Source organism: Pseudochaenichthys georgianus, chromosome 21, assembly GCF_902827115.2.
Source record: "Pseudochaenichthys georgianus chromosome 21, fPseGeo1.2, whole genome shotgun sequence".
NCBI lineage: Eukaryota > Metazoa > Chordata > Actinopteri > Perciformes > Channichthyidae > Pseudochaenichthys > Pseudochaenichthys georgianus.
The window spans coordinates 27,367,165-27,391,935 of NC_047523.1; the positions used below are offsets into that span (position 1 = coordinate 27,367,165).

At 40.9% G+C, this 24,771-nt stretch overlaps 1 protein-coding gene across 1 annotated transcript; it reads left to right on the plus strand.

Annotated features, from left to right (window-relative positions):
• Positions 1 to 13,469: 13,469 nt before the first annotated feature.
• On the plus strand, positions 13,470 to 16,887 carry pcdh8 (protocadherin 8). Its single transcript, XM_034109353.1, has 4 exons — positions 13,470 to 15,833; positions 15,954 to 16,024; positions 16,268 to 16,401; positions 16,541 to 16,887. Exons 1-4 carry the CDS (start codon positions 13,470 to 13,472, stop codon positions 16,885 to 16,887), a joined length of 2,916 nt encoding a protein of 971 aa, XP_033965244.1.
• The last annotated feature ends 7,884 nt before the right edge of the window (positions 16,888 to 24,771 follow it).

The following is a 24,771-nucleotide window of genomic DNA, read 5'->3' on the forward strand; positions in this document are numbered from 1 at the left end:
TTGGATTTGAAGATGATCAGTCCTTATCCACAAAATCTTGGGGTGTTTTTATTGAATTTCTGAACTGTCAGTTTGATTCAACACTTCTGACAGTGTGTCCACAAAGCCGAAGCAAAACCGCAGAGATTCCACGATATCTAGCTGTGAACAGCAGTTTGTATGGGAGCGAGAGCGACGCTGAACATGAGGGAGCATCAGAGGAAGTGATTTGGGCTGACAAGAGTGTTCTCTGCTTGATTTTTGTGACGATTTTTGTGATTTTTGTGACGAAACAACCGTGGAGAGATCTGCCTCGGGTATTTGTACAAAGTATCCCCGTAGCCACACATGAACGGAAAGGATTAAATAGTTTGGATCATCAAAATTATAAACCAAACCAAAAAAAAGATATTTTTTGCCAACAATCCAATGAAAATACAAGAACTATCAGTGCGTTAGTCCGTGTCTCGACTGTGTCTATGGCGCTCTGCAACAAGCTAATTTGTTCCCGCTACAGACACACATTTGTGTAAACAGGTCAACAAAATGGAACAAGTAATCTCCCAAAACAGCATGGGCGCACATCGGCAGCCTTATTGTTTAATATCCAGTGATTCTAGACATACAGACATATTCGGCTTCATGTTTTCAAACATCCACTTTCACTTGTGCAATCAGAATGGAAACATTTAATTTCCATGGAAACGTTTCTTCCCAGAGACAGTGCCTATAGTTACTCTGCATAATTCATACATCTGTCCAAAACACTCATAGTGCATAGTGAGCGTTAACCTTGGCAGGCAAGTCATTCCCTAAATAAGCCTCAGGTGAAAAAACTATTTTAAACGGATACTAATTATTTGTAAGAGGACTGAGAGGAATATATATAGCAATTACAAATCAGTGACAGCTATCTCGTGGTAGCATATGTTGTGGAGAAACGACATGAAGTATTAGTTAATATGTTGCAAATGTGAACGAGGGCTGGCTGAATGTCTTGTTACTTGTGTAGCGTTTGACTGTGCCTCGAGGACATGCCGACCTGCAGCTGGCGGGGCAGGGTGAATATCTGCCAAACAGACAGTATGTACAAGCCAGAGGGCATGTGAAATAATTTACTTTTATGCTGTACTCCTGTCGAACTGTCACTGTCTTTTATTCCCAGTGAAGCGTGGATTATTATCTGCTAGATTGTTTTTAGCACTGTTGGTTTTTAATATTTGAAGGCTGCTTCTTCTGCAGGGTTTTTCCTGGTGGCAGACTGCGGGGGCACTGGGGACAGTTCCCATTTAGGCGTGGCACATGACATTTACTGAGGAGCGGTGTGACGTGGGAAATGTGGTCTCACGTAGGATAAGTGCTTTGATTCACCGTGGTACACATCTAGTCAGTGTCTCTCTTTTCTTGCAGTACCTGCAGACTCTCTGCTCAATCAATAAAACAGCTTGGAACAGCACTTTAGTTAAATATCTGATTTTGTATACATTTATGAAACAATCCTTTATATTAAGGGGTATAAGGCCAAAGGTACCAATGTTTAAATCATTGCTCTCATACATTATTTGTTTTTAACTACATGATCCACATGCTTGGTTAAGGGTGTTGTCGTGGCAGCTTTGTGTAGTGGTGTATGCTCTTTGTTTGGTCCTGTCTGTTTCTACTCCAACTCACACACACAGGCGTGCTGTTAATTATGCACAGGTGTGTTTCGTTGACCTGCTGGATTTCTCGTGGCTCTTTTCGAGGCTCATTGTGTGCCCTGGTGGCCAGACAGCTTTAACTAGAGACACCAGCTCCCAGCAGAGACTCAGGCAGCCAATGAAATGACCCACTGCATTTCCACCACAGCACTGGAGAATTATTAGTGCTCTCCAACATACAGTGTTCTTTTATCCTGCCATGCATGCTGGAGACCTGTGAACTAACAGCTGGAACTGTTGCTGCAAAACTAAAATGAGTGTGTATTATTAATTCTTAATATTTCTAGTCTGAAACACTGTACTGTTCACAGTATTTGAATGCATTATGTATGGAAGACGATAGCTTTTCTCATCTGAGCTTCAGATATGCAATTGATTGTCATGTCGTGACTATTCAACCTGCCGTACCGTTGCTCTGTTAACATGAGGAGTAGGCATTGACAAGCCAAATTAATATACTGAAAGCTCCAGACTGTAGAAAAGGTTTAAATATTAAACCAGCCGTACTCAAAGCATAAAACAGATCTCCCTCTGTTAGCTGTCTCTGTGTGTTGTTGAATATATTCATATGGGCTCGCTGACTGTGCTGATAGCAGGTGAATTAAAAAGCTCAACTTTATAAATGATAGATAGAAGAGCAGGGAGCCATTCGATTTCTCTTTTATAAGGCGAACCGATTCAGCTTGTGCACTGATTATTGCTCTCGCCCTTGAACTAATATCTCCAGGCCTCAGCTTATGGACAAAGCATTGTGGGATATTCTATTCTTCGGTTTCAATTAAATATTTATTCTGTTTTGTGAGAAGGGTCATTTCAATTTTGCTCCTGCAGGCTCGTCTAGTCGTTCTATTACATAACTCACAATGGAAACGCTAACAATCGTTTATTTCCTGCTCCTGAAGCACCATAAGTTATTCTCGCCGTTACCTGAGTTTCATGAAAGTTGATATCACGGTCTTGCATTCTGAGTGAGTCCTGCTCTTCGTCCACACTATGCTTCACTGGTAACTCCTATAACTCTTAGCCCAAAGGAAAACAGACGCATTGCATTACATATTCAGCCTCGGCACAGCAACAGCAATATTGTGTGGGGGGGGGGGGGGGGTGAGATGGTGTGGAAATGCATTGCTCATTTATATTGCTCGTATGCAGCCAAGGCTTACATTTCAAATGTAAACATGTCCAACGTATAAAATGGAGTTGAGAAAATAGATCATGAATACATCTACATTTCCAGATTTGTAAAACATTGTGTTTCTGGCTCGAGATTCAACATACTAATTAGCCCCTAGGAGATCCATCTAACAGTTTGTGATTTTCCCCTGATTTTTAATCAGTCTAATTTCTCTCTCCAACACACAGGCACGTACAGCGGCATACACACAAAGCCTCTGTTTGCATAATGTGCTCACTGTCTGCTCCTCTGAGACTAAGCACTGTTTGTGCATCCCTGCATCTATGTGCCTCTACTGCTGTGTGAGGGTGTGTGTGTGTGTGTGTGCGTGCGTGTGTGTGTGTGTGTGTGTGTGTGTGTGTGTGTGTGTGTGTGTGTGTGTGTGTGTGTGTGTGTGCGTGTATGAGTGTGTGTACGCTTGGGTGCATGCACGCTTGCATGGTGCGTGTGCATGTGCAAACCTCAGATTGTTCAAGTTCATTTGTATGTGTTTTGAGAAAGAGGGCTCAGCCCCCTCCCCTCCCATCCCTTCCCCGACCCGACCCCCATTCCTTTTAGTCTACTGCCCTGGCTGTGGCTCCACCATGATTGCTCTGACAATTCAACAGTGAAAAAAAGCCACCTTCTGCCAGACTGTTTTCCCTGTTCTCTTATGGAAATGAGATTTTCCATCTCACTTCATCTTCAGTACTTAAATACCTCTTTGCTGAGAATAGGACTGTCTAGCCTGTTAACACATTTCCTCCCATATAAGACTGCCGTTGTTCAGCAAAGCTTAGTTGAATTTTAGCTTCTGCCTTCAAATAAATTAGATTTTCCACAAATAGTGTGAAATGGGAACTGTCCTATTAGGCATACGTGTATTGCTCTGTACATCCCAGTTAGTGTGAGTTGCTCGATGGCAGACTGCTGAATCTCCTGTTTGCATTATTCCCCCGAGTCGTGTCTTATTGTCGTCTTCATTCACTCATCTACTCAGACATGCTACATTGTGAGGTCGTGGGTTGTGATTCATAGTTCATATTTTCGGTCCCAAAAGCCCATTATGTCACTGTATCCTTCCTAATGCCCTTTTATTTATATTGCACTCTTCAAATTGTACTTTAAAGTGATTTACCAGATAAATGAAATAGACAAAAAGACAAGAGCTACCATGGAAAAATGACCCAAAACAAATAAACAAAGTGGAAAAAGCAATAAAACAATAGAAAGCCTGACCACAGTCCAGACTCCAGGACAATCGTCAGGTTTAAAACCTTCAGATACAGGACATCAGCTGTCATAAATCTGCAGGACCATCAGACAAATAGCACCATTCACCAGCCTCCTAATCTATAAGATTTACAGCTGAGTGTTTGAGTAGAGGCACGTCAGTAGTGTTATCAAGTAGGCGCTTGCCTTTACTGATGCTTTGTTGCTTTATGCTCAAAGCAGCTCTAAAGAGAACCAATGAGAGCAATCTGGAAAGACACAACCATGTTCGATAATAACACTGCCTACCATACGTGTCGAGGTTTACAAGTAAGGATCTGCCAATTAAGCAAAGTCATTCAATAAAGCTAATTAATTGAGCTACTACATAACAGATATATTGAAAGGGGTAATTTAAAACAATTTTAATTAGCTAAAACAAAAGAAATCCCTAAAAAGTATATGTATGTGTTCCCCCGTTTTATGCGTAGAGACTGATAACATACTAGCTAAGTTGTGCCAGTAGATGTCATTGACTCACAATATGAAATTAATTTAATACTTTTAAAAATCAATTAAGATAATCTGCCCTTTATAGAAAACTAAGCTAACATGGGGAACATTGCTGCAAAGCTGGAAATAGTTTTTTCCCCTAATCTCAGATAATTAATAACGAGGCCCCCATAAAACACTCATCTGGTTTTGCTCCAGAGAATGTGAAATCTCTTCAAATGTACACCAACACTATTCTTTATCAGGCCTTGTTCCCTAAAAGCATAGAGCCCAGATTCATTTTTACGAGAGCTTACAGTATTCTATTCATAGAGCCCTTTAGAAATAGCAAGCATTCATAATGGCGCTGGGATCTGATTAACCTCCTCGCTTGCCGGCACAATGGCAGGCTACCCTGAGACTCAGCCCCGTAATGGAGTCCGCTATCACCAAGCACACTCTAAACATTCTTCGCACCGCAAGACTAGACGACCAGATTGGAATCCCTTAACTCCCCTCTGCACTCGGCACACAGTGGGGAAACAAAACATCCTCTAAGCTGATGCCCCTCAACATTAATCTATCTCTCTGCTCCACTCATGCACTTGTGCACATGCACGCACACATTAGACACCGTAGGCTCCTTTTCAGTGCCTTTGTTGCAATTTTGCATTCCTAATTGTGAAATAAAGGCTGAAAAATAAGGGAGCGTTCTGCATATTTAACCATCCCCATCTAAGAAGCTTTTCTTGTCTATGAAACAGTACAGTGTGCACCACTAATGTTAATGTAATAGTCCTAAATTAGGCTTTATACTTGTAAAGCCTAACTCTCAATGTACTTACTGCTGTAACATATGAGTCTTATTTTGTGTTGAATTGACTATTATATTAATTGTTGTTTTTGTTCTCTTTCTCCAGTTAATACACAATTTCCTCTAAAAGGTGAAAATATAACATTCAAAGAAATACAATCATATAGAGGACCGTTAAGAGGAAAACTATTGTGTTGGTTATTTTATCTGATTTTCCCTAAACTGTCATCACACTTCAATCCCTCCTTCCTGTCTTCAGCCTCGTGTGATGTGAACCTTCACAGGGTGGATGTGTTTCAAATGTTTATCTCTCACCTCAATGTTGCCATCTCCTGGTCCAACAGTATTAAGCAAGACGTTCACGCGGGCAGGCTTCTGCTTTTTGTGGAGCAAATGGATAGCTTGTGCCAAATATGTCATAGGGAGTGATTATACCCCTCAGCGGCCAGTTGGCCCAACAGTCCGCCCCCAGTGGCCAGCCCTGTGGGGGCTGTCAGGACCAGGCAGACTGGAGCTTGGTTAGGAGCCAGTCCCACGTTTAACAGCCAGCTCCTGCTCAGCCCAAGTGTCATCTGCACCTGCCAATAGGAAGCGGTTCTCACCCATCAGATAATGGCGAGGAGGAAATTGCTTCAAGGAGGCGACATCCTAGGATGGCATGGCAATATGGAGATATGAAATATTCAAGAAAGGCGAGGAGAGGGGACCTGGACCACAAATTAGCATTGACTCACACATAAACTCCTACAGACACACACAAACACACACACTTGGAGGCAAATACAAATATACGTATGCACACACACACACACACACACACACACACACACACACACACACACACACACACACACACACACACACACACACACACACACACCACACACACACACACACACACACACACACACACACACACACACACACACACACACACACACACACACACACACACACACACACACACACACACACACACACACACACACACACACACACACACACACACACACACACACACACACACACACACACACACACACACACACACACACACACACACACACACACACACACACAAGGAGCAAGGAGGCTATACTTAATCTTGCTTTGAATACTACAACCGTCCAAGAGAGAACCTAATGTATTCACAGCCTGGTATACCGAACACATTTACCTGATATTGGAACAGCTAACATGCCACAGGAATATGGATTGCAAGTGTATACATCCTCGCTGCAGACGCACTGAAACAAGGAGATGTTCAGCGCAGTACAATGACCAGTTCAGCTGTGACGTGGAAAATGAAAATCAAAGTGAAAGTTGGATAGGGATATGCCAAGTCAAATATGTGCCTGCAATCGTCTCACACCGAATATCACTACTGAAGGTTAACGTGCTGATCTTTTGGGGCCCTCATCCATGTAGCTTTAGGCAGTGAAACTCAATATGAAGCATGACATGTGAAGTAGTCGTCATAATTGGATTGAAACCCGCAGTGGATCCTTTACCAACACAAAGTATAAAAGCCCACACCAAGGCCACACTTCACACTAACAGGAGGGGGCTGGTTTTTAGAAGAATGCTTTTCTTTGATGCACTATTTTGAGGTTGCTAGTCTCTGCTCTAATTAGCCTGATAGATGCTCTGTCAGGACTTTGAGGTTGTCCATCAAACAGGTGGTTAAAACACGCATTTATCACCTAGAGCCTTAATGATGTGTGTCTGTGTTTGTAAAAAACATGTGCATGCTTTCAGGATTTATTATTGCTTGCAAGTCATCTCATGTCAACATGGCAACATTTCAACCTGTAGATGGCACTATCATCCCTGGGTTTAATCCACCCCTTTAGGGTTGACTCCCTATTTTTAAACGACTCGTCTCAACACCAACATCTATTTAGCTTTGTTTGTCATTATGGTCCTTTAGCAGGTATTTGTCATACCGTTTGACAGGAATTTAGGTTTTTTTAATCAAGGCATCATTTGTTATCACAGAAATGCGTGTGCAACAGTTGCATACCTGATGTGGTGATATGGTCAAAGCTTATTTAAAAATGCTTATGCATAATGAAGAGCAGCTAGCAACTGTTGTTCCAATCGTTCTCAGGCAGCGAGCACTAGTTACACAGTGGGGAATGGTTGGAGTTGAGTGGGGGTAGAGGAACCTCAGCCAAACATGATTTGTCTCTGAATACTAATGCCTCTTTTGATCTGCCTCGGCTTTTAGGAGATTTAAACAACAAAATGTGTCTTTCCAAATTTCGTAATAGCCTTTTGTGGCCATGAAAAAAATCTTAGAAACATGTTTACACGGCATCCATATTAATGTTCTGGATTTGTTTTAAACATGTAGAGTCCACTGAGATCTTATTACAGGGAAACCCTTTATTATTCATGCTTTGCCCTAATAGACTAATTAATTTATAATAAAATAGAAAGCCGGTTTTATGACATTCTTGTGTCATGCATTTATTTCCATATTAGTCCCTTGTTTTACAAATAAATATTTTCAAGTTGCTCCCCACATGTCCTAAATTCAGTAGCTGTGCAAAAGAGATTTAATCCCTCCTGAAATGATCCGAATGCATTAATTACAGAGCTGGAGCAAAACAAAAAAAGGAAACTCACAGAAAGAAAAAGACAATTAGACCTAATAACATCAAGGCTACAAGCACCTTTGTGTTTTATGGCCTTTAAAGCTATTTAGAGGCATATTGTGACAGAATGTGAGGTGTGATTAGGGACAGTATGTTAAACATTTGGCCAGTTGTAATCAGTTGGAGGGCTGTGAGGATGAGCTGTGGTTGGGGGGTTATCTGCCTGAAGCGCCGCAGGAGGTGCCAAAGGAAACAGAGACCACTAGCCAGTCTGCGCATTTGGCACCTCCACAGCTGCTGCTCACATGCTTCCACCCTCGTTTTACCAAAGGCGAATACCAAGCACAGGATAATCTTGTTTTATCTGCCTTTCAGACAGCCCAAATGGCTGAGATTAAACCCTCCACATGACCCTCACGCTTAGAGCAGTGACATGTATACCCCCAGTTTATTGGAGCACCTAAGGTTAAAGTGAGATGAGGAAACTGATAAGGTCCTGGCCTGAAATGGCTTTCTAGTCTCAAAGCAAAAAGGCTTTACCTATCTAAATGTAATAAATGCTGTGCATGGAATACAAGTCAATCTCTTTTCAAGGTTGTATTGTTATCAAAAGAGTTTATTTAGTTATTGAGCAGCAATGATTGCTCAATTATTAAAGGGTCAAGTACCGGAATAATTACAGCTTTTTAACCAGAACCTCAGCATAGACATGAGAGAAGTAAGTCTTGGATGATTTTCAGATTTCATCATGGTGTAAAAACCTGTGTATCATGCAAATAACCCTGTTGAGTGAATTTCTTTATTATTTAAAGATGCAGCATCTGTGAGGAAACCTGATGTTAGAACATTTCCATGCCACAACCGTCATGTAACACAGAAGCATCTGTTGTTGTCCCGAGCCAGAACTGTGGAAACAAAGCCAGTCAGTGTTTTTATTCTGCGCCATGTTCGATACATAACAGCTTGGTTGTGATCTTTTTTATATTCTGTCATACATGTATGAACAAGTCACTCTGCTTTTTCTTGTCTTTTGTTTTTGCAGAAATGTTTTTGAATAGATTTATATAAAAATACCAATTTAATAGACAAAACTGCAATATTCCGAGTTGACCTGTTGATCTCTATAACTGTAGATGTTGACATGGCTAACAGTTTAACTCAGTGAGACAGCTAAATAAGAAAACATCCAACAAAAGAAATATAGACAAAAATATCATTTTTATAAAGTTCTTTCAATCTTTTAAAGTGTTTTACTGACAACTGGGGAAGCTCGAAACTGTAGAAAAGAAAAAAAACTTGGCTGACAATTTTCTAGCAGTGGGTGACATGCTGGCTGTTATCCAAAAGGTGGGCCTTTGAGACATTTGTTCCCAGTGGCATATGCCAGGATTACTGCTCCAAGTGACACCAAATGCTTTTCCTGCCTTCCTACCTGTTGTCGGTTGACGGGAAATACCTTCAAACTGCCTTCATGTGAAATGATGTCAAAGACTGTCTGAGATCAGGATGATTTCTGACCATCATTGTGATCACCGTAATGTTGACTGCCAAAACAAGATTAGCCATATTCTAACCATTAATTAAAAACACCTCAGTGAGAGAACAGATGGCCATTCCCCTTAATCTGCTGTAGCATTACACACGTCTTAATCAAGCCGTGATCTGCATTAATCACCTGACTTAAGTGACAAACAAGTATCACTTCTGTGTGTTAGCCAGGCTTTGTTGGTGCATGGCCTCTGTTGACCTTGTAATGATGTATTGATCAGAAAAATACTTTGTACATGAGTAGGTAGTGTTTTGTATTCATGCAGTATGCTTAACACAACTGAGTACACATGATCATAGATGAGCAAGACATCACTACCTGTGCAGCTGTTGTGTTTAACATAAAGTGTGTGCTTTAATTTCAGACTGAAATATTTGTCGTCTATAGCTGCTCAACTGTTACCCTGACACTGTTGCAACACAAAGTGGTAAGAGCGTGATAAGATTAAAGCGTAATCCTCTTAGTGGCAAACAACTAATTTGGCTAATAATTCTGCATTACCTTCTGCCACCAAATCCTGGATTGCAACACCGAGCCAGCACAGGACTGTTGTGCTCAAGGCTTTGTGTGTCTGGTAGTGGCAGAACATGTTTATGTTTGATCCTCCTCTGCCTCAGTGTTCAGCCTGTCAGTTTGTAATAAAATATAGATAGAGAGGGAAAAAAACAAGAATGGAGAACATAATGAGAGATAGATGCAACATTTCCTGTTTACATTCAACTCAACATCAGAAGATGTCTCACTCCATATTGAAAACCATGAGCGACGATGCAATGCAGTTGCACTTCCAAGATTAACGATTTAAGTTGTATTGGCCTGCTTAGTGTATAGCCCTGAATAACAGTTGCTGTAATGATTTGTGGCGTAATACTAGCTTTAACAATTGGGGATCAACACTTGTTTGCCTTATGCCTTGTGGATTTTAGAACACATGCTTAACACTTCTGCTGTAATGTGAGGCAACTGAGGCCTTTTCCAAGTTCAATATTCAGAATAAACACTGCCGTTTTCATGGCATGGTTTTCAATTGGCTTGCTGCAGACAGTCTGTTATTATAACGTGTTTGTGCTGCCTATTGTTGCCAAGAACAAAGCTGCCAGCATTATCGGAAAAGAAATTCCATCTTTACAGTTAGTCATGCTAAATATGTCCCAATCTGACAACATGAGTGGTGCTTTTTTTTTTTTTGACTTTTTTTCCTGTCAATTATCAACTTCAGCAAACACCATGTTCTAGCATAGGATGATTCACAAGTGTGATTGTTAGAAAAAACACCTAATGCCAAAGATCTGCAGGGGACATGGAGTCTGAGCCACAGGCCATGTTGAAAACATCCATTTGAAAGTCAACTGCTCCGAGTTGTGGTCTAAAGGTCTTCTCTGCCTGTCATGGCGGCAACCTGAGAACACGCTTGGGAGACAGTTTTGCTGAAGAAGGATGCTTTAATGGCCTGGGGGTCTCCTGAAGCAGCACACAGGTACCGGAGAGCTGGCCGCAGCTTTGAGTAACATAAGGCATGATAGAGACAGGATGAGTGGATGATTGGCGCTGTCAGCATTATTGAGAGCATTTTGTTGAAGCAGCTAAGCTGGAGAGCAAAGATTTTCGATTTAAAAGTTGATCTAAGTTCCAGCTTTAACGCAGTGTTATGAGTTTTGTGTGATGACAAAAAGCAACCAAAATGAAATTCCCCTATAGGGTGGATAGGGTGAGGAGCTCAGGCATCCTAAGGGAGCTTGGAGTGGAGCCAGTTGAAGTGGTTTAGGGATCTTATCAGGAAGCTTCCCTTTTTTTCAGGCATGCCCAACTGTGGGAGACCCAGTCCACACTTAAGAGATGTTCTCCTCTGGCTTTGGTACATCACGGGTATTCAGGAGCAGCTGGACAACTTTTTTTAGGGAGAGGGATGTGTCGACTACCTTCCTCATCCTGCTGACACTGAAAAAGCAACAGCATGTGTGCAGATGGATGGACATTTATTTATAAAACATAAGTTAGCTCATAAAACTCTTCACATATGGCAGCACAGAGCGCCTTATCACCTCCCGCTGACACAGTATCACGTGGATCTCTGGTCTGTGACTGCTGTGTGCCTTTTCACACCTCCCTGTATGTGCCCACTTGGGGGCTCAGACGGATTTACTCAAACTTTTGTAAGGTGTCAAGAGTCCTTTGAAGGGCCATAGACGCCTTTTAATCAGCAGAAGCTAATCAACCATATGGTGGACAAAGGTCTGGTTGACTCATGCTCTTTTGTTATCACTATGGGAGCTGTTGCGTGTGTGTGTGTGTGTGTGTGTGTGTGTGTGTGTGTGTGTGTGTGTGTGTGTGTGTGTGTGTGTGTGTGTGTGTGTGTGTGTGTGTGTGTGTGTGTGTGTGTGTGTGTGTGTGTGTGTGTGTGTGTGTGTGTGTGTGTGTGTGTGTGTGTGTGTGTGTGTGTGTGTGTGTGTGTGTGTGTGTGTGTGTGTGTGTGTGTGTGTGTGTGTGTGTGTGTGTGTGTGTGTGTGTGTGTGTGAGTTTGAGGTGGAAGGGAGAGTCATTCAACTGAGTTTATTCTCCTGACTTCTTTGTTCTTCTGACTTCACAGGATCTTGTTTTGGAAGAATTGCTGAAAAGGGTTAATTACTTTACGTTTAAGTGTTTATTACAGTCGAGATGGTCTTGATTATACAGGCAGGCTTTTCCTCTAAGGCGGCGCTACTCTGATATTCTATGTGTAATTAACATTGTGGGTGTCCAAAACACAACAGTAATCAAATGACACTTGTCTGGCTTTGTGAGTTCCCTTCACAGCATTATACTTACATCCTCCCCCTGCTATTTAAACAGATGAGACAGTGTCTCTGCTGCACAACACACATCATGACTTTTGCTTATAATGTAAATGAGTTATGTGCAATCACTTGGATATAGATGCGGTTTTGAGAAAAACACAACTAAAGGAAGATCAAAGAAAGATCAAATATTGATGGATTCAAAGTTTGGCTTTTATTAAGCCAAAATGTCAGGGTAAGGATTTTGAGCGGACTGTCTGATTATAATACTTATAATTCATATGTTTGTATTAGAATAACAATAAGAGTCATTAGGCTCTGGGAACTTCAATGAATAGATGTGTTTTCCAGTTTCACATTGCATATGCATTTACTTGTTGGAAAGCAAATAAGTAAATGTATCAAATAAAATGCTGTATCTCTAAGATTTGCCGTTTTATACATAGACTAACATGAAATAATGATAAACCAATATTAATGCGTTAATTTGACGTTTTGAGGATAATCATTGTACTTTTACCTAAAATAAACGTTTCACCTTTGGACCTCTATACAGTGTGGTACTTCAATGTAAAGAAAAATGAATGTCTTCCTTTACTGCTTTTGCTATTCATATATTGTGTTGAAGTAGCACAGCAAATCATGGTCCTTTCTGGTGTTATTATGAGCCCTTGTTTACTTGATCAGCAATTGTAATTTATTTGACATAAAGGCTTTTACTTACTGCTATTTTTCTTTCCACCCCGTCTTCCGCATAATTTCCTTTAACTGCCTGACTAACATAGCAATCCTTCAGTTTAGGCTTTTAATAGGTAGGCTACTTCAGATACATCTACTGACACGTGGTCCTATGTAATACAGGCATGTAATTGATTGAATCAGTGAATTAATTACCATGTGTAGATTTTTTTTTAAAGTAACTCTATTAGCAGCACGATTAAAGTTCCACAATCAGTTTATCTAATAAACCATTTGCTCTAACAAAAGTACAACAGTTTGCTGCAGAGCCAAACGTGCCCCTGTTGGTGGACCACTGGAAGGCCATTGGTCGATGGGCAGCCTATTTGCATATACCGGGGCTTAAAGTCCCACAGCGAAGTCACATTACCACAGCAGTGTTTCGACCTAACAGCACAAGTGGTGGATTTTATGCACAATTCGTGACTTTTTTTGGCAGCACTCTGTAACCCTTCAACATGGGATTTTGCAAGATTTCAGGAGTTAGGGTGTGCATTGTGCTTTCTTTATTTGTATACTCTGTTCGGTGTACAACTACAAGATATTTCACCTATGAAGAGGATACACCCGGGACGGATATAGGAAATCTATCCCAAGATTTAAAGATTGATCCAGCTGAAGACTCCGACACATCGTTCCGCTTCATGCAGGAAAACAACTCCTCTGTGATTGACATGAGGGAGATCGACGGACTTCTGAGTGTGGCAGAAATAATTGACAGAGAGCAACTCTGCCCAAGGTCTCCGCGCTGCTTCATCAGCTTCGACGTTGTGGCCTTCTCCAAAGAAAAGTTTCAACTCATCCACGTGGAAATCGAGGTGAAAGACATCAACGACCACTCTCCTCATTTTATGCGCAACGAGACACATCTGGAGATAGTGGAGAATGTGCCTCTGGACTCAAGGTTCCCACTGCAGGTTGCCCTCGACCAGGACGTGGGTGAAAACTACATCCAAAGCTACAACATTTCCGCTTCTAATAATTTCGCCATTGAAGTGCGCGATGGGGATGATGGAGTGAAGTTTGCTGAGTTGGTGCTGGTGAGGGAGCTCGACCGGGAGGTGGAGGACTTCTACACCATCGAAGTGACTGCAACTGACGGAGGGGTGCCTTCAAAGTCCGGGTCTATGATTGTAAACATCAGGGTGCTGGACTTTAACGACAACAGCCCCACGTTTGAACACAGTTCGCTGAAAGTTGAGTTGTATGAAGACTCCCCGGTGGGTCACCGAGTTCTCAAAGTGCACGCTTTTGACCCCGACCACGGTGTTAACGGTGAGGTGACGTACGCGTTTGCTGACGTGCTGTCACCTGAGACTGGACGCCTTTTCCACGTCGACCCTTATTCCGGGGGCGTGACTTTGAAGGCGCTGGTTGATTATGAGAAAAGGAAGTCATACGAGCTGAATATCAAAGCCTCAGATTCGGGCGCGAACTCTGTCCCGTCCAGCTGCAAAGTTGTGATTGACATCGTGGACGTGAATGACAACGCACCTGACATCAGCATCAAACCGATGACTTCCAGCAGCGATGGAGTCGCCTACATTACAGAGGCTGCAGCTGCAGAGAGCTTCGTGGCTCTGATCAGCACCTCGGACAGAGACTCTGGCTCCAACGGGTACGTGCACATCAGCCTTGTCGGGCACGAGCATTTCACCCTGCAGCAGGCATATGGGGACTCTTTCATGATAATTACCAGTACTACTTTAGACAGAGAGAAGATCCCAGAGTATAACCTGACTGTGATTGCAGAGGATCTGGGAAACCCACCCTTCAAAACGGTCAGACAGTACACCATCCGTGTAACTGATGAGAATGACAACCCCCCTCTGTTCAGTAAGTCACTTTTTGAAGTTTCAGTCCTGGAAAATAACATCCCAGGTTCATATGTTACAACTGTTGTCGCTCGAGATCCTGATGTGGGAAAGAATGCCAAAGTTTCATACAAACTCATAGATGCAGAGGTGCCAGGAGGAGCTCCAGTGTCCACTTATGTTTCTGTGGATTCCCTCTCAGGGTCTTTGTACACTTTGAGGTCTTTTGATTTTGAAACTCTACAGCAGATTGAGCTGGTCATCCAAGCTGAAGACAGAGGTTCCCCCTCTCTTTCAAGCACATCAACAATCAGAATAAAAGTTGTGGATCTGAATGACAATTGTCCTTACTTCACCTTCCCCGTCCTTATGAACGACTCTGCTGATATCCCTCTGCCTTTTAATGCGCCTGCTGGCTACCTTGCCCTTCGCGTCTCAGCTGAAGATGAGGATGAGGGAGTGAATGGCGAGCTCCACTACCAAATTGTACAAGGTGACCCACATATTTTTACATTGAACAAAGACACTGGAGAAATTGCTTTGAAACAATGGCTGAAGTCTGAAATTGGAGACGTGCTGGAAATGAAAATCGCCGTGAGTGACAATGGCAGGTCCCCGCTCTCTAGCAGTGCCACCATTAGGTTTATTGTCTCAGACACACAGCCCTCTGAAGACCAAGTTGTCATTGTGTTGCGGTCAAGTGATGAAGAAGGCACTGGCTTTGATGGCTCGCTAATCGTCATCATTATGCTCAGCAGTGGTTGTGCATTGTTGCTGATTGCAATAGTGGTTGTTGTTGTGACATGCAACCTCAGCGATGGGGGGAGAAACCGAGGCTCCAAGAGAGAAGTGTGTCACAGCATGTTCGACAGCAGGCCCATGCCCATGCTCGGCTCAACAGAACCCAACATTTACACCGGACCAAGAGGTTTCTTCCACGAGAGAACCTCTTCATCTCTGGATGATTCCTGCCTGTATGAGGAGAGAAGTGGGGACTTTGAAACAAAGGTGAGTCAACTAAGAGAGTATTTCATTTTCATATGCATATGATGTTCCCCAGAGCTGCCTTGATCTCGGTGCCAACAATGGAAGCTAAGCTCTGTGCTGTCATTTTGTTTGTTGTCTTAGATGTTCCTGCCCTCCAAGCATTTCCAACCAACATCTGTGTGGCAAGGTGACAAATACTGCTTGCAAGTGAGGTAAGACAACGAAATGTGATTTATTTTCTCAGATATGATGTGCTTTATTCACAGTGAAATCTCACTGAACACAGAGGGTACTTAACATGCAACATGCATGCATTATGTTGCGTTTGGCTTTGCAGTGGAGTGAGGTTAGATGGGGGGATGAAAACAGGCCTTGTGTGTGAAAAAAAGACATCAATAATCAAGCTAATGTGGTGCAATGGTGGCTCATACTGTATCTGTTGATTGTATTTGCAGTGGCATTGGCAACAGCGACCAACAGAGCGTGAAGGACAGCGGCAAAGGGGACAGTGACTTTAACGACAGTGACTCTGATATCAGTGGTGACGGAGGGAAAAAGAACTTCAGTACCTTCCAACCAAAGCTAAAAGGTGAGTTTTCCACTCTTACGTTTTGAAATTAAACACTACTGAATTAAACATAAATATTACCCAGGCTGACATAAATAATACATTTGACTAAAAGCTTCATCAAAAATGTCTCATCTTTTTTTTTAAATATTTATTTTAGGTTCATCCAGCACTGCTCACAGCTTGTCTGGGGAGTGCCAGAGCACGGGCGGTGTATTACCACCACAGAGCTTTAGAGGATCCGGGGATAATGCATACACAATAGGCTTCACCCCAGTACCAGTGTTCAACAATCTTCACGGCTATCCCAACTTTTGGAAGGACTCTGGTTATGGCACAAATCGCCCAAAATCCAGAAACAGCATGCAGACCTTCTCTACCGGGACCCTTCCTTGTTATTTCCCTCAGCAGCATTGTGAGGCAAGTGTTCGAGGAACTGAAATCCAAAACCAGAGTCCACATTTTGTAACTGTGTCTACGGCCCTCGAGGTTGCAACCATATTTTAAAAAAAGTGTTGAAAAACTAAATGACCTGAACCTGTTTTGTACATATTTTTAAAACTGTAATTGCTGTTGCTACAGGTGTACATATTTGTGTACTTGAGGAATTATTGTAAAATGTATTATTGATCACTATTTAAGTATACTGTATTCTATGATGCACACTGGTGTCCCTTTTTCCAATAAAAGTCTGATTTATATCATAAACATTTTTTATTTATTCCACAAATGTTATCAAATTGTTTTACTAATACAAGATACATCAATTCATCTAAGACATATTTCATTTTGAAGAATAAATATCACTCCCTTGCTAGTTGAAACTCCGTTCTGAATTTGTAAACATGTAAAACCCCCTCTAGTTTGAATCTACATGATCAAGACTCGAGTCAGTGATGATCAGATGTAAAATCTCAAGCTGCTGCATTACCTGGGAGACTGGCTTTGAAGAGTCTTAGGTTGCTCCGTTGAGTTTCTTGCATGCAAATGAGAGAGTAGAGCTGGTACAGAAGGGGAAAATAAAGTATAAACCATTATTGCTACAAAATCATGCTGGGTGCTGTCAAGTCTGCTTCGATTCTTCTAAATAATTTACATCACCTGAAACAACAGTGTACATATTAGACTTCTTAGAACATCTCTGACTTTCATTTGTTGCTATGAGAAGCAAATGCTGAGCTCTGTATTGATTTTGATTGTGTCATATGGGACACAGGATGATGTAGAGTTTCCTCTTATTAAACTCTCTCTTAATACTCTGACTCTGATAAGGCTCTAGCCATAGCTTTGCTGTCCTATTTGCAGAACGGGTCACTTTTATTCAAAACAAACCATGAGTATGTAGGGCAAGTACAAACTGTCTCTGGTCCGGAATGATTTATTGATGAAACATTGATGTGTGCACAAACCATAACCAACACTGACAAACATCGCACTGAACTGGTTAGTGGTCGTTGACTGAGCTTACATGTAGCTGTTGCATACAAATTATACAACATTTGCATTAGTTTCTTATGTACGTCTCCCAAAATAGAGCAGCAACATCATTTTTGTAAATCCAGGACACACAGATCCAAGAAACCAGAAAGTCTGACTAAATTATGCAAGATAAAATCTATTAAATACATCTCTCAATCAAGGGGCCATGTCCATGGGGAGGTGAGTGTGTGTTCACCAACAACTTCATATATACAGGCCCACTTTAATATCGCTTTTCATCAACATGTTAGACTCTGAGTTAAGGTACTGAAAATATGCATTTACATGCTATTAAATACCTGCTGATTTATATCTTCCCATGGACTATTTTGTTACAGTATTTTGTCCTCATTAGTTTTTAAGGTCACTTTAAAGGAGCTTTTGATGTATGAAAGCAACTAAGACAAGAGTAAAGGGTTGTTACAAATGATATAATAGCTATCTAAGGGCCAGTCCTGAAAATAAAATAAATAGTTTCCAAAACTGCTGCCGAGGAAGTGCTATCAGTGGAAACTGACGAGAGAAAAGAGCCATTACTTTTTTTTGTTTTCTGTTCATCTGCAGGAAAATGGGCTAAGAGCAGTGCTCATTTGCATAAGCATAAATACCTGCTTTTTTATATCCTTGATCAAAACTGGAATAGAGTGGATATAACTGTAAAGCACTAAACAGAGTTCTCACACATTACCACGATTTCGCTCATGACTATAGGACATTGTTCAAAAAAGTGTTTCCCTATTTAAGTGCTTCTGATCACCTCTTCTAAAAGATGCAATACCCCTAGTCTACAATGTCACAACAGTTTTTGAAATTGCAAATGTATGAACTTTATTGTAGGCATAGAATCCACTGAGGACTCCACTGAGGAGCAATAAGAAAGAAGGTCATATTTGTGCCCCTAGTGATGTGCGCTGGTCTGACAGATAGCCAATTGCACAGAGAGGGGAAATGCATTTATCAATCAATAAAATATGATTCCCTTCATCACTGCTTTTTGTGCTCCTTGTAGGTCAAACAGTTGTGCATTGACCTGACAATTTGTGCCACAAAGTATATTCATCTGCACAGTTTGGTATTACATTTGTGTCTGTTTGAAAAGTCACTGCTGGCAGACACTGCAAAATGGACTCCACAATAATGTTGTGCAGCAGCTCTAACAACACAGTTTATAATCTCCCTAGGTAAAAGAAAATGGACATTTCAAGAGCTGTTTTTCAGCTTATCGGGAATCCACTGACAAATGAGTTAGATCTGCCGATGTCACTTCAAGCCTTCGCACCTGGTGTTTGGTTTATTTTTGACAAATGTCTAACTGTAGGACTGTGATTATGTTGTTATAGCTCCTTAGCATCTCAACTTGAAGTCCCCATTGTGCCGAGTGTGCAAAGATGAAGTCTTTCTGAATCAATGTAATTTGGTGCTTCAGGCCTGTCCCACAATGCAATGTTTTGTACATCTTCATCTTTGTCTCAACTGCCAAGTGTGGATATTGACTTTTGGATGCTTTGAATTGTGTGGCTGGTGAGTGAAAAAATAACACCATTTGTTTCCCACTTGACAGTTTGTCTCGAAGGAGAAGTTGTTTCGATGTATTTCACCATAAAGATGTTGTCTGCTTCATTTACAATAAAGTCCCATCAATGTCTGAAACCTTGAAATAATTAAAACAGGTGGCAGGCAAAAGCAGCAGTCTACTAGATTATGGGATGTTATCACTGGGCCATGTGTAGGTTTACATACAGCATGTCGTAGATAGAAAGTATCCATTTCGAAGGCCTCGAGTGATCTATAGAATACTTTGCTCTTATGGTACGCCACAAATGGATGTATTAAAAAGTAAAGAACGACGATGAATAGTTTGCTAGAAGTGATTTAAAGAAATAGCTCAATATGCTAATTTCCTTTTTGGAGTTATACAAGAGACTTCATACCACTTTTATAACTGTTTGTTGAATATGGTGCTTGAGCCAACAGCTAGTTAGTTTAGCTTTCGATAAACAATTGAAGGATTGGCTTAGCCTGTCTCTGGATTTCTGTGAGGTTGTCAGGTAACCAACTGAAACTCCAGAAAGTCACGCCACTTTACTCTCGCAAAAATGTGAATTGTTCTTTGGATTAAACAGACAGGATATGTGTCACTATTGAGCTTTTGAGGTGCTGGTAGGCTAATGGTGTTACGTTTGAAAGAGAGCCAGGCTAGCTGTTCCCCCCTGTTTACAATCTCTGTGCTAAATTAAGCTAACTGGCTCCTGGCTCCAACTCCATTGAAGGACAGATATCTGAGAGTGGTATTGATCTTTTCATCTAACCCTTGGAAAGAAAGCAAATAAGGCTAATTCCCCAAATGTGGAATTATTCCTTTAACCTAAAATTGACCATCAGACATAATTTCCTCTGTTTCCTTCCAAATCATTCGATAAATATTTGGATCTTAAAATATAAGAACATTGTTTTCTCTCTTTGCCAAAAGCCTGCAATAATACAACAACAATTGGAGTATGTGTGCAGAGTTTTAATTCTGAACTGCATTGTAGCTTGTAACACTTGAATAATGGTATGCTAAAGATATGCTGTTATACATTATTTTGTAGACTTTAAATCCCAGTTTTTTTGTGCAAAAACTCATTTGGTGAAGCCCTATACTCCATGCAAGAGAGGGTTTAGCAAATTGAAGAAAAACGGTTTATATTTATTCAAAGACTTATCAGGCTACCGAGTTTTTGCAAATTTTATTTGCATTTTATTTCAGCTCTAATGTTTTAAATGAAAATCCAGAGAGCTGAAGTGTTTTGTTGTGAAGCCACTATTATGTGATAATATTACACTATAGTGTGCCGCGTGACTTGGTAGTGATAATTGGAAAATGGAACTCAATTAAAAATCTAGAAGCAGTTCTAGCTTTAATAAAAATCTAGGACATAAAATATAAGCAATAATATTTCCGTATCTTATTTTTTAAATCTCATAATGTGCTTTTGAGCACAAAAGGCTGTGAATATTGTGATGAATAATTTTAAAACAAACAATGAGGGGATGTGTGACTTCTGTCTAGACATCTGTGCGTGTGTGGGCTTGAGTTTAGTCATTTGATTTGATTGATTTGATATATTTACTGCTTAAATATGATGTGTTTCTTCCGTATCTCGAAAGTGAGATATCGATAATGACATAGAGAGAGAGAAGTAGAAAGACATTATCATCAATTCATCATGATACAAATAACCCATCTTAAAGGAAATGTTGTCAGCATGTATGATGTAGAAGTCCTCTAGCCATTTCAGCTACCCCATCAATCATTCAACGCATAAATGTTCAAAACAGTCCTGAATTCCCCAGGTGATACAAAATAAAGTTGCATTGTGTGAATATTGTGCAAACCGCGAGACAAACATTCACACACGTCCTTCACCATATAAATATACATTATCAGTAGAAACTCTGTGCTGAAGCAGCATTGAGCAACTTTACCAAGGTCTGTCGGTTTTCTTTTAGTTTGTATACCACTAGGGGGAAACATCATGCTGTATAACCTTCAACATTATAGTGTTCCCAAAACATAATCTATAGGTATGATGTATACATGCAAACTGGCAATAACCAGTTAAAAAATATAATTTAACAAACATGTTAAACATGTTTAACGTTTTTCTACACTGGTTCATTGTAACTCAAGGGTATTCTCTGCTAAAGCAGTGAGATGTTATTCATGAGCGGTTGCTATGCTATTACCAAATGTCAGCTTTTAATGGAATTCTATTTTGTGGAAGAGGAAGCCTGTGTAATGTAGCAATAATGTGTCAGTACTTTAATATTCATGTTTCTATTTAAGATGTATTTTTCTATTGTATGACAGTGGTGCTTTCAGTTCACACAACAGCAGTGTTGCTGCTTTTTACACAATTCCAGTAAGACCAGGGGCGGTTCTAGGGGGGGGGGGGGGGGGGGCAGTGCCCCCCTAACACTGAATTTGGACCCCTGTGGCCCCCCTAAAAATGATTAAATGATTTCTTGGCTGACGGAATAGGCGGAAATAACAATTTGTGTCACTCTAGTCGGACCCATTAGAGCTGGGGTCTCCAACACATCGATCACGAGCTACCGGTATCTCGCAAGCCCTCAATAGCCCCCACTTTACAAATATGTTGTTTTTTAACGCAAGCCGTCATCGCCACGGAGGAGCACACAGCCTCTGTGAGCGAGCGAGACAGAGAGAGAGAGCTAGAGAGAGCACACCTTTATCTATTTAATGTGTTGTAAAAATAAAGAAATCATTCCAATGATATAAGACAGAAAAAAAGAAGAAAGAATACTAACTATAGGTAACATAAGATAAGAATAAACTAGTTTAAATGATTTGTTATTGGTTTTGATCATATTCTAAATATTTGTTGATTATTGAAAAGTATACAGCTCTCTTTCATGAGTGTTGAGAGCTGTATCTATACATTCATTTTGTGCTCAAAGTGCACCAGATTGATGCATTTCACTTCAACATTTCAAAGAAAATCTTCCCGGGGCTGCATGCCCCCGGACCCCCCTAGAGGATGTGAGGTCCACCCCCGAATGAAGCAAGTTCAAATAATTAAATTGCATACATTTTCTTTTAGTAAACACTGAAAACGGATCCCACAGACCCAAACTGCACACAAAGGTTAAAGGTAAGCGTATAATAATGTGTAATGAAACAAATACCAATAACTGTATTGTATTGTTTTCTTAGGTGTATGCGCAATTACTTCATACTGTCGTTGTCTTTTTCGTCCTGCATTTATTGTGCCCCCCTCAGAAAATAACTGGCCCCAGCCTGGCCCCCCCAGTCAAATTGGTCTAGCACCGCCACTGAGTAAGACCAACCAGTGATATAATTTGATCACTTCAGGGTTCTGGATCTGGATCTGGATTAATACTGAGCAGAACCCAGAGGTATCACGCTCAGTGGGGGATGGATGATCCCCGCTAAATGTCTCTTAAAATTTGCCGGAAGCACTCCACGGTTTCTGCGATGACAGCTTCTTCTGGTAGCAAGTTCCACTCTCTGATTGTTCTCGGAAAGAAGGAGTATTTAAGAGTGTCACTAGTTGCGAAAATTTGCTCGAAGTTCAAAGAGTTGGCTTTGCGGGTTGCACTTCTTCTAACTGGCTCTAGGTACATTGATGCATCAATGGCTGAGATGTTATGGACAATCTTGAAGAAGAAAACCAAACGAGCCAATCGCCGCCTTTCACTTAATTCCACCCAGGGTTGCATCATCTTGTGGGTTTACATATGTTGAATTCAAGTCTACAAACAAGCGATGAGTACCCATTTAGGGGCTTCAAAGATCAAGGCAAGGCAAGGCAAGTTTATTTATATAGCACTTTTCAACACAAGGCAATTCAAAGTGCTTTACAAAAAATGAAAGACATTAAGAAAATGGCATTTAAAATCAGTCATTAAAAAGAAAAGCTAGTAAAATAAACATTAAAGACCACTGATAACCAAGAACCAAGCCCACACACAGTATAGAAGCAAATTAATATTCTAGATTATGCTTTCACTGAAAATCTTATTCATTATTCCATAGACAAACTAGAGATAACTAATTAATATTCCTATTGAGCATATTTACGATTCTTACAACAAAAGCTCAAATCCCAATTGAGCTTGTATTCAGGATGAGCTGTTATTATGTGTCTTTATGAATATCAAATATCATTGCGTTCATGAGTGAACAGAGTGTTCTGAATGCTACCTCAGTGACAGAAGATGCAACAAAAAATACCAATAAACATAAGTGATGTCTCTTTAAGCCTCTTTGTTATACGGAGTCCATACAAACCGATTCAAAAACAGAATGCTTCATCTCATCAGGCTGACAGCCAGAGTAGTATTAATTCACTTTATTACTGCATAAATGTACGCGTGGAGTGGCTGCCGCTTTCACACCCCAGCAACAGACTGCTTGACCTCTGTCTTAAGCAGAAATGGCAGTGGCTGCAGTTCTCTGTCTGTGTGTCAGCTCTCACATCGGCTATGGTCCCGATCTGATGATGATAAATCTTTGCCAGTTGTTCACCAGTTGATTGTGGTTTACTGCTGAGCCGCGAGAGTGTCTCATTGTGTCAGGTCGGGCCGTCATAGAGACAGCTGCCAAAGGAAACATCCTTTATGCTGTTCTCTGCTATAAGGAAGAGAGAAATTAGGAAGAGAGAGTGAGCCCAGAATACTATGTTACATCAATCAGTCTAAATGGTGTGCTTATGTAATTAGCTAACAATGTTTTGTTTCTCCAGTGCCCTGAAGTTATTAGTGGCTCACAGTTAACCTTGAAGTAATTGGAAAGGCTCCGTTGATGTTTCCCTATCAGTATGGGAGTGACAGTTTATTTTTCTTCTCTGGATGGCTTCCCTCCTCTTTCATGTTGCTACAGTATTTGTGAATTAGTTTCCTGTCACTTTACAGTACAGCCTAATACTAATTGGTGGTGAGATATATGGGTTATTCACATCCCACTAGGTGGCATGCTGTCTTCCTTCCTTCCTTCCCAACATTAACATGAATGAGAATTGTCGAAACTAATAACATGGTGTTGCTCCAGTTATACCACTGCACAAATTACACCTTCCTTGGAAATGGCATAATCTTAAACATAAATTCATTCACTAACTCTGCAACCACTGCTACCCCGACTAGTCTCTGACATTTTAATTTGATGCTTCGTTTGCAATTAGACATGCACTGCATGGCCATTGAATTATTTTTATTTAGTGAGAATCAAACATTCACTTGGACTCCTTTTGATTTAAAGGAAAAACTTGGTGCAGGGTTTTGTTATGCCTTCAGATTTGTCAAAGTAGTACAACGTTGGATAGTGTTTCTCTGAAAAATGAATTAAGCTGTCATGGTTTTGATGACCACCACATCAGTGTCATG

Bases quoted from the DNA above. Each gene is read 5' to 3' on its own strand.
- pcdh8 (XM_034109353.1), top strand. From the start codon at position 13,470: ATGGGATTTTGCAAGATTTCAGGAGTTAGGGTGTGCATTGTGCTTTCT. The intron at 15,834-15,953 runs GTGAGTCAACTA...TTGTTGTCTTAG, and splicing joins GTGGGGACTTTGAAACAAAG to ATGTTCCTGCCCTCCAAGCA. The intron at 16,025-16,267 runs GTAAGACAACGA...TTGTATTTGCAG, and splicing joins AAATACTGCTTGCAAGTGAG to TGGCATTGGCAACAGCGACC.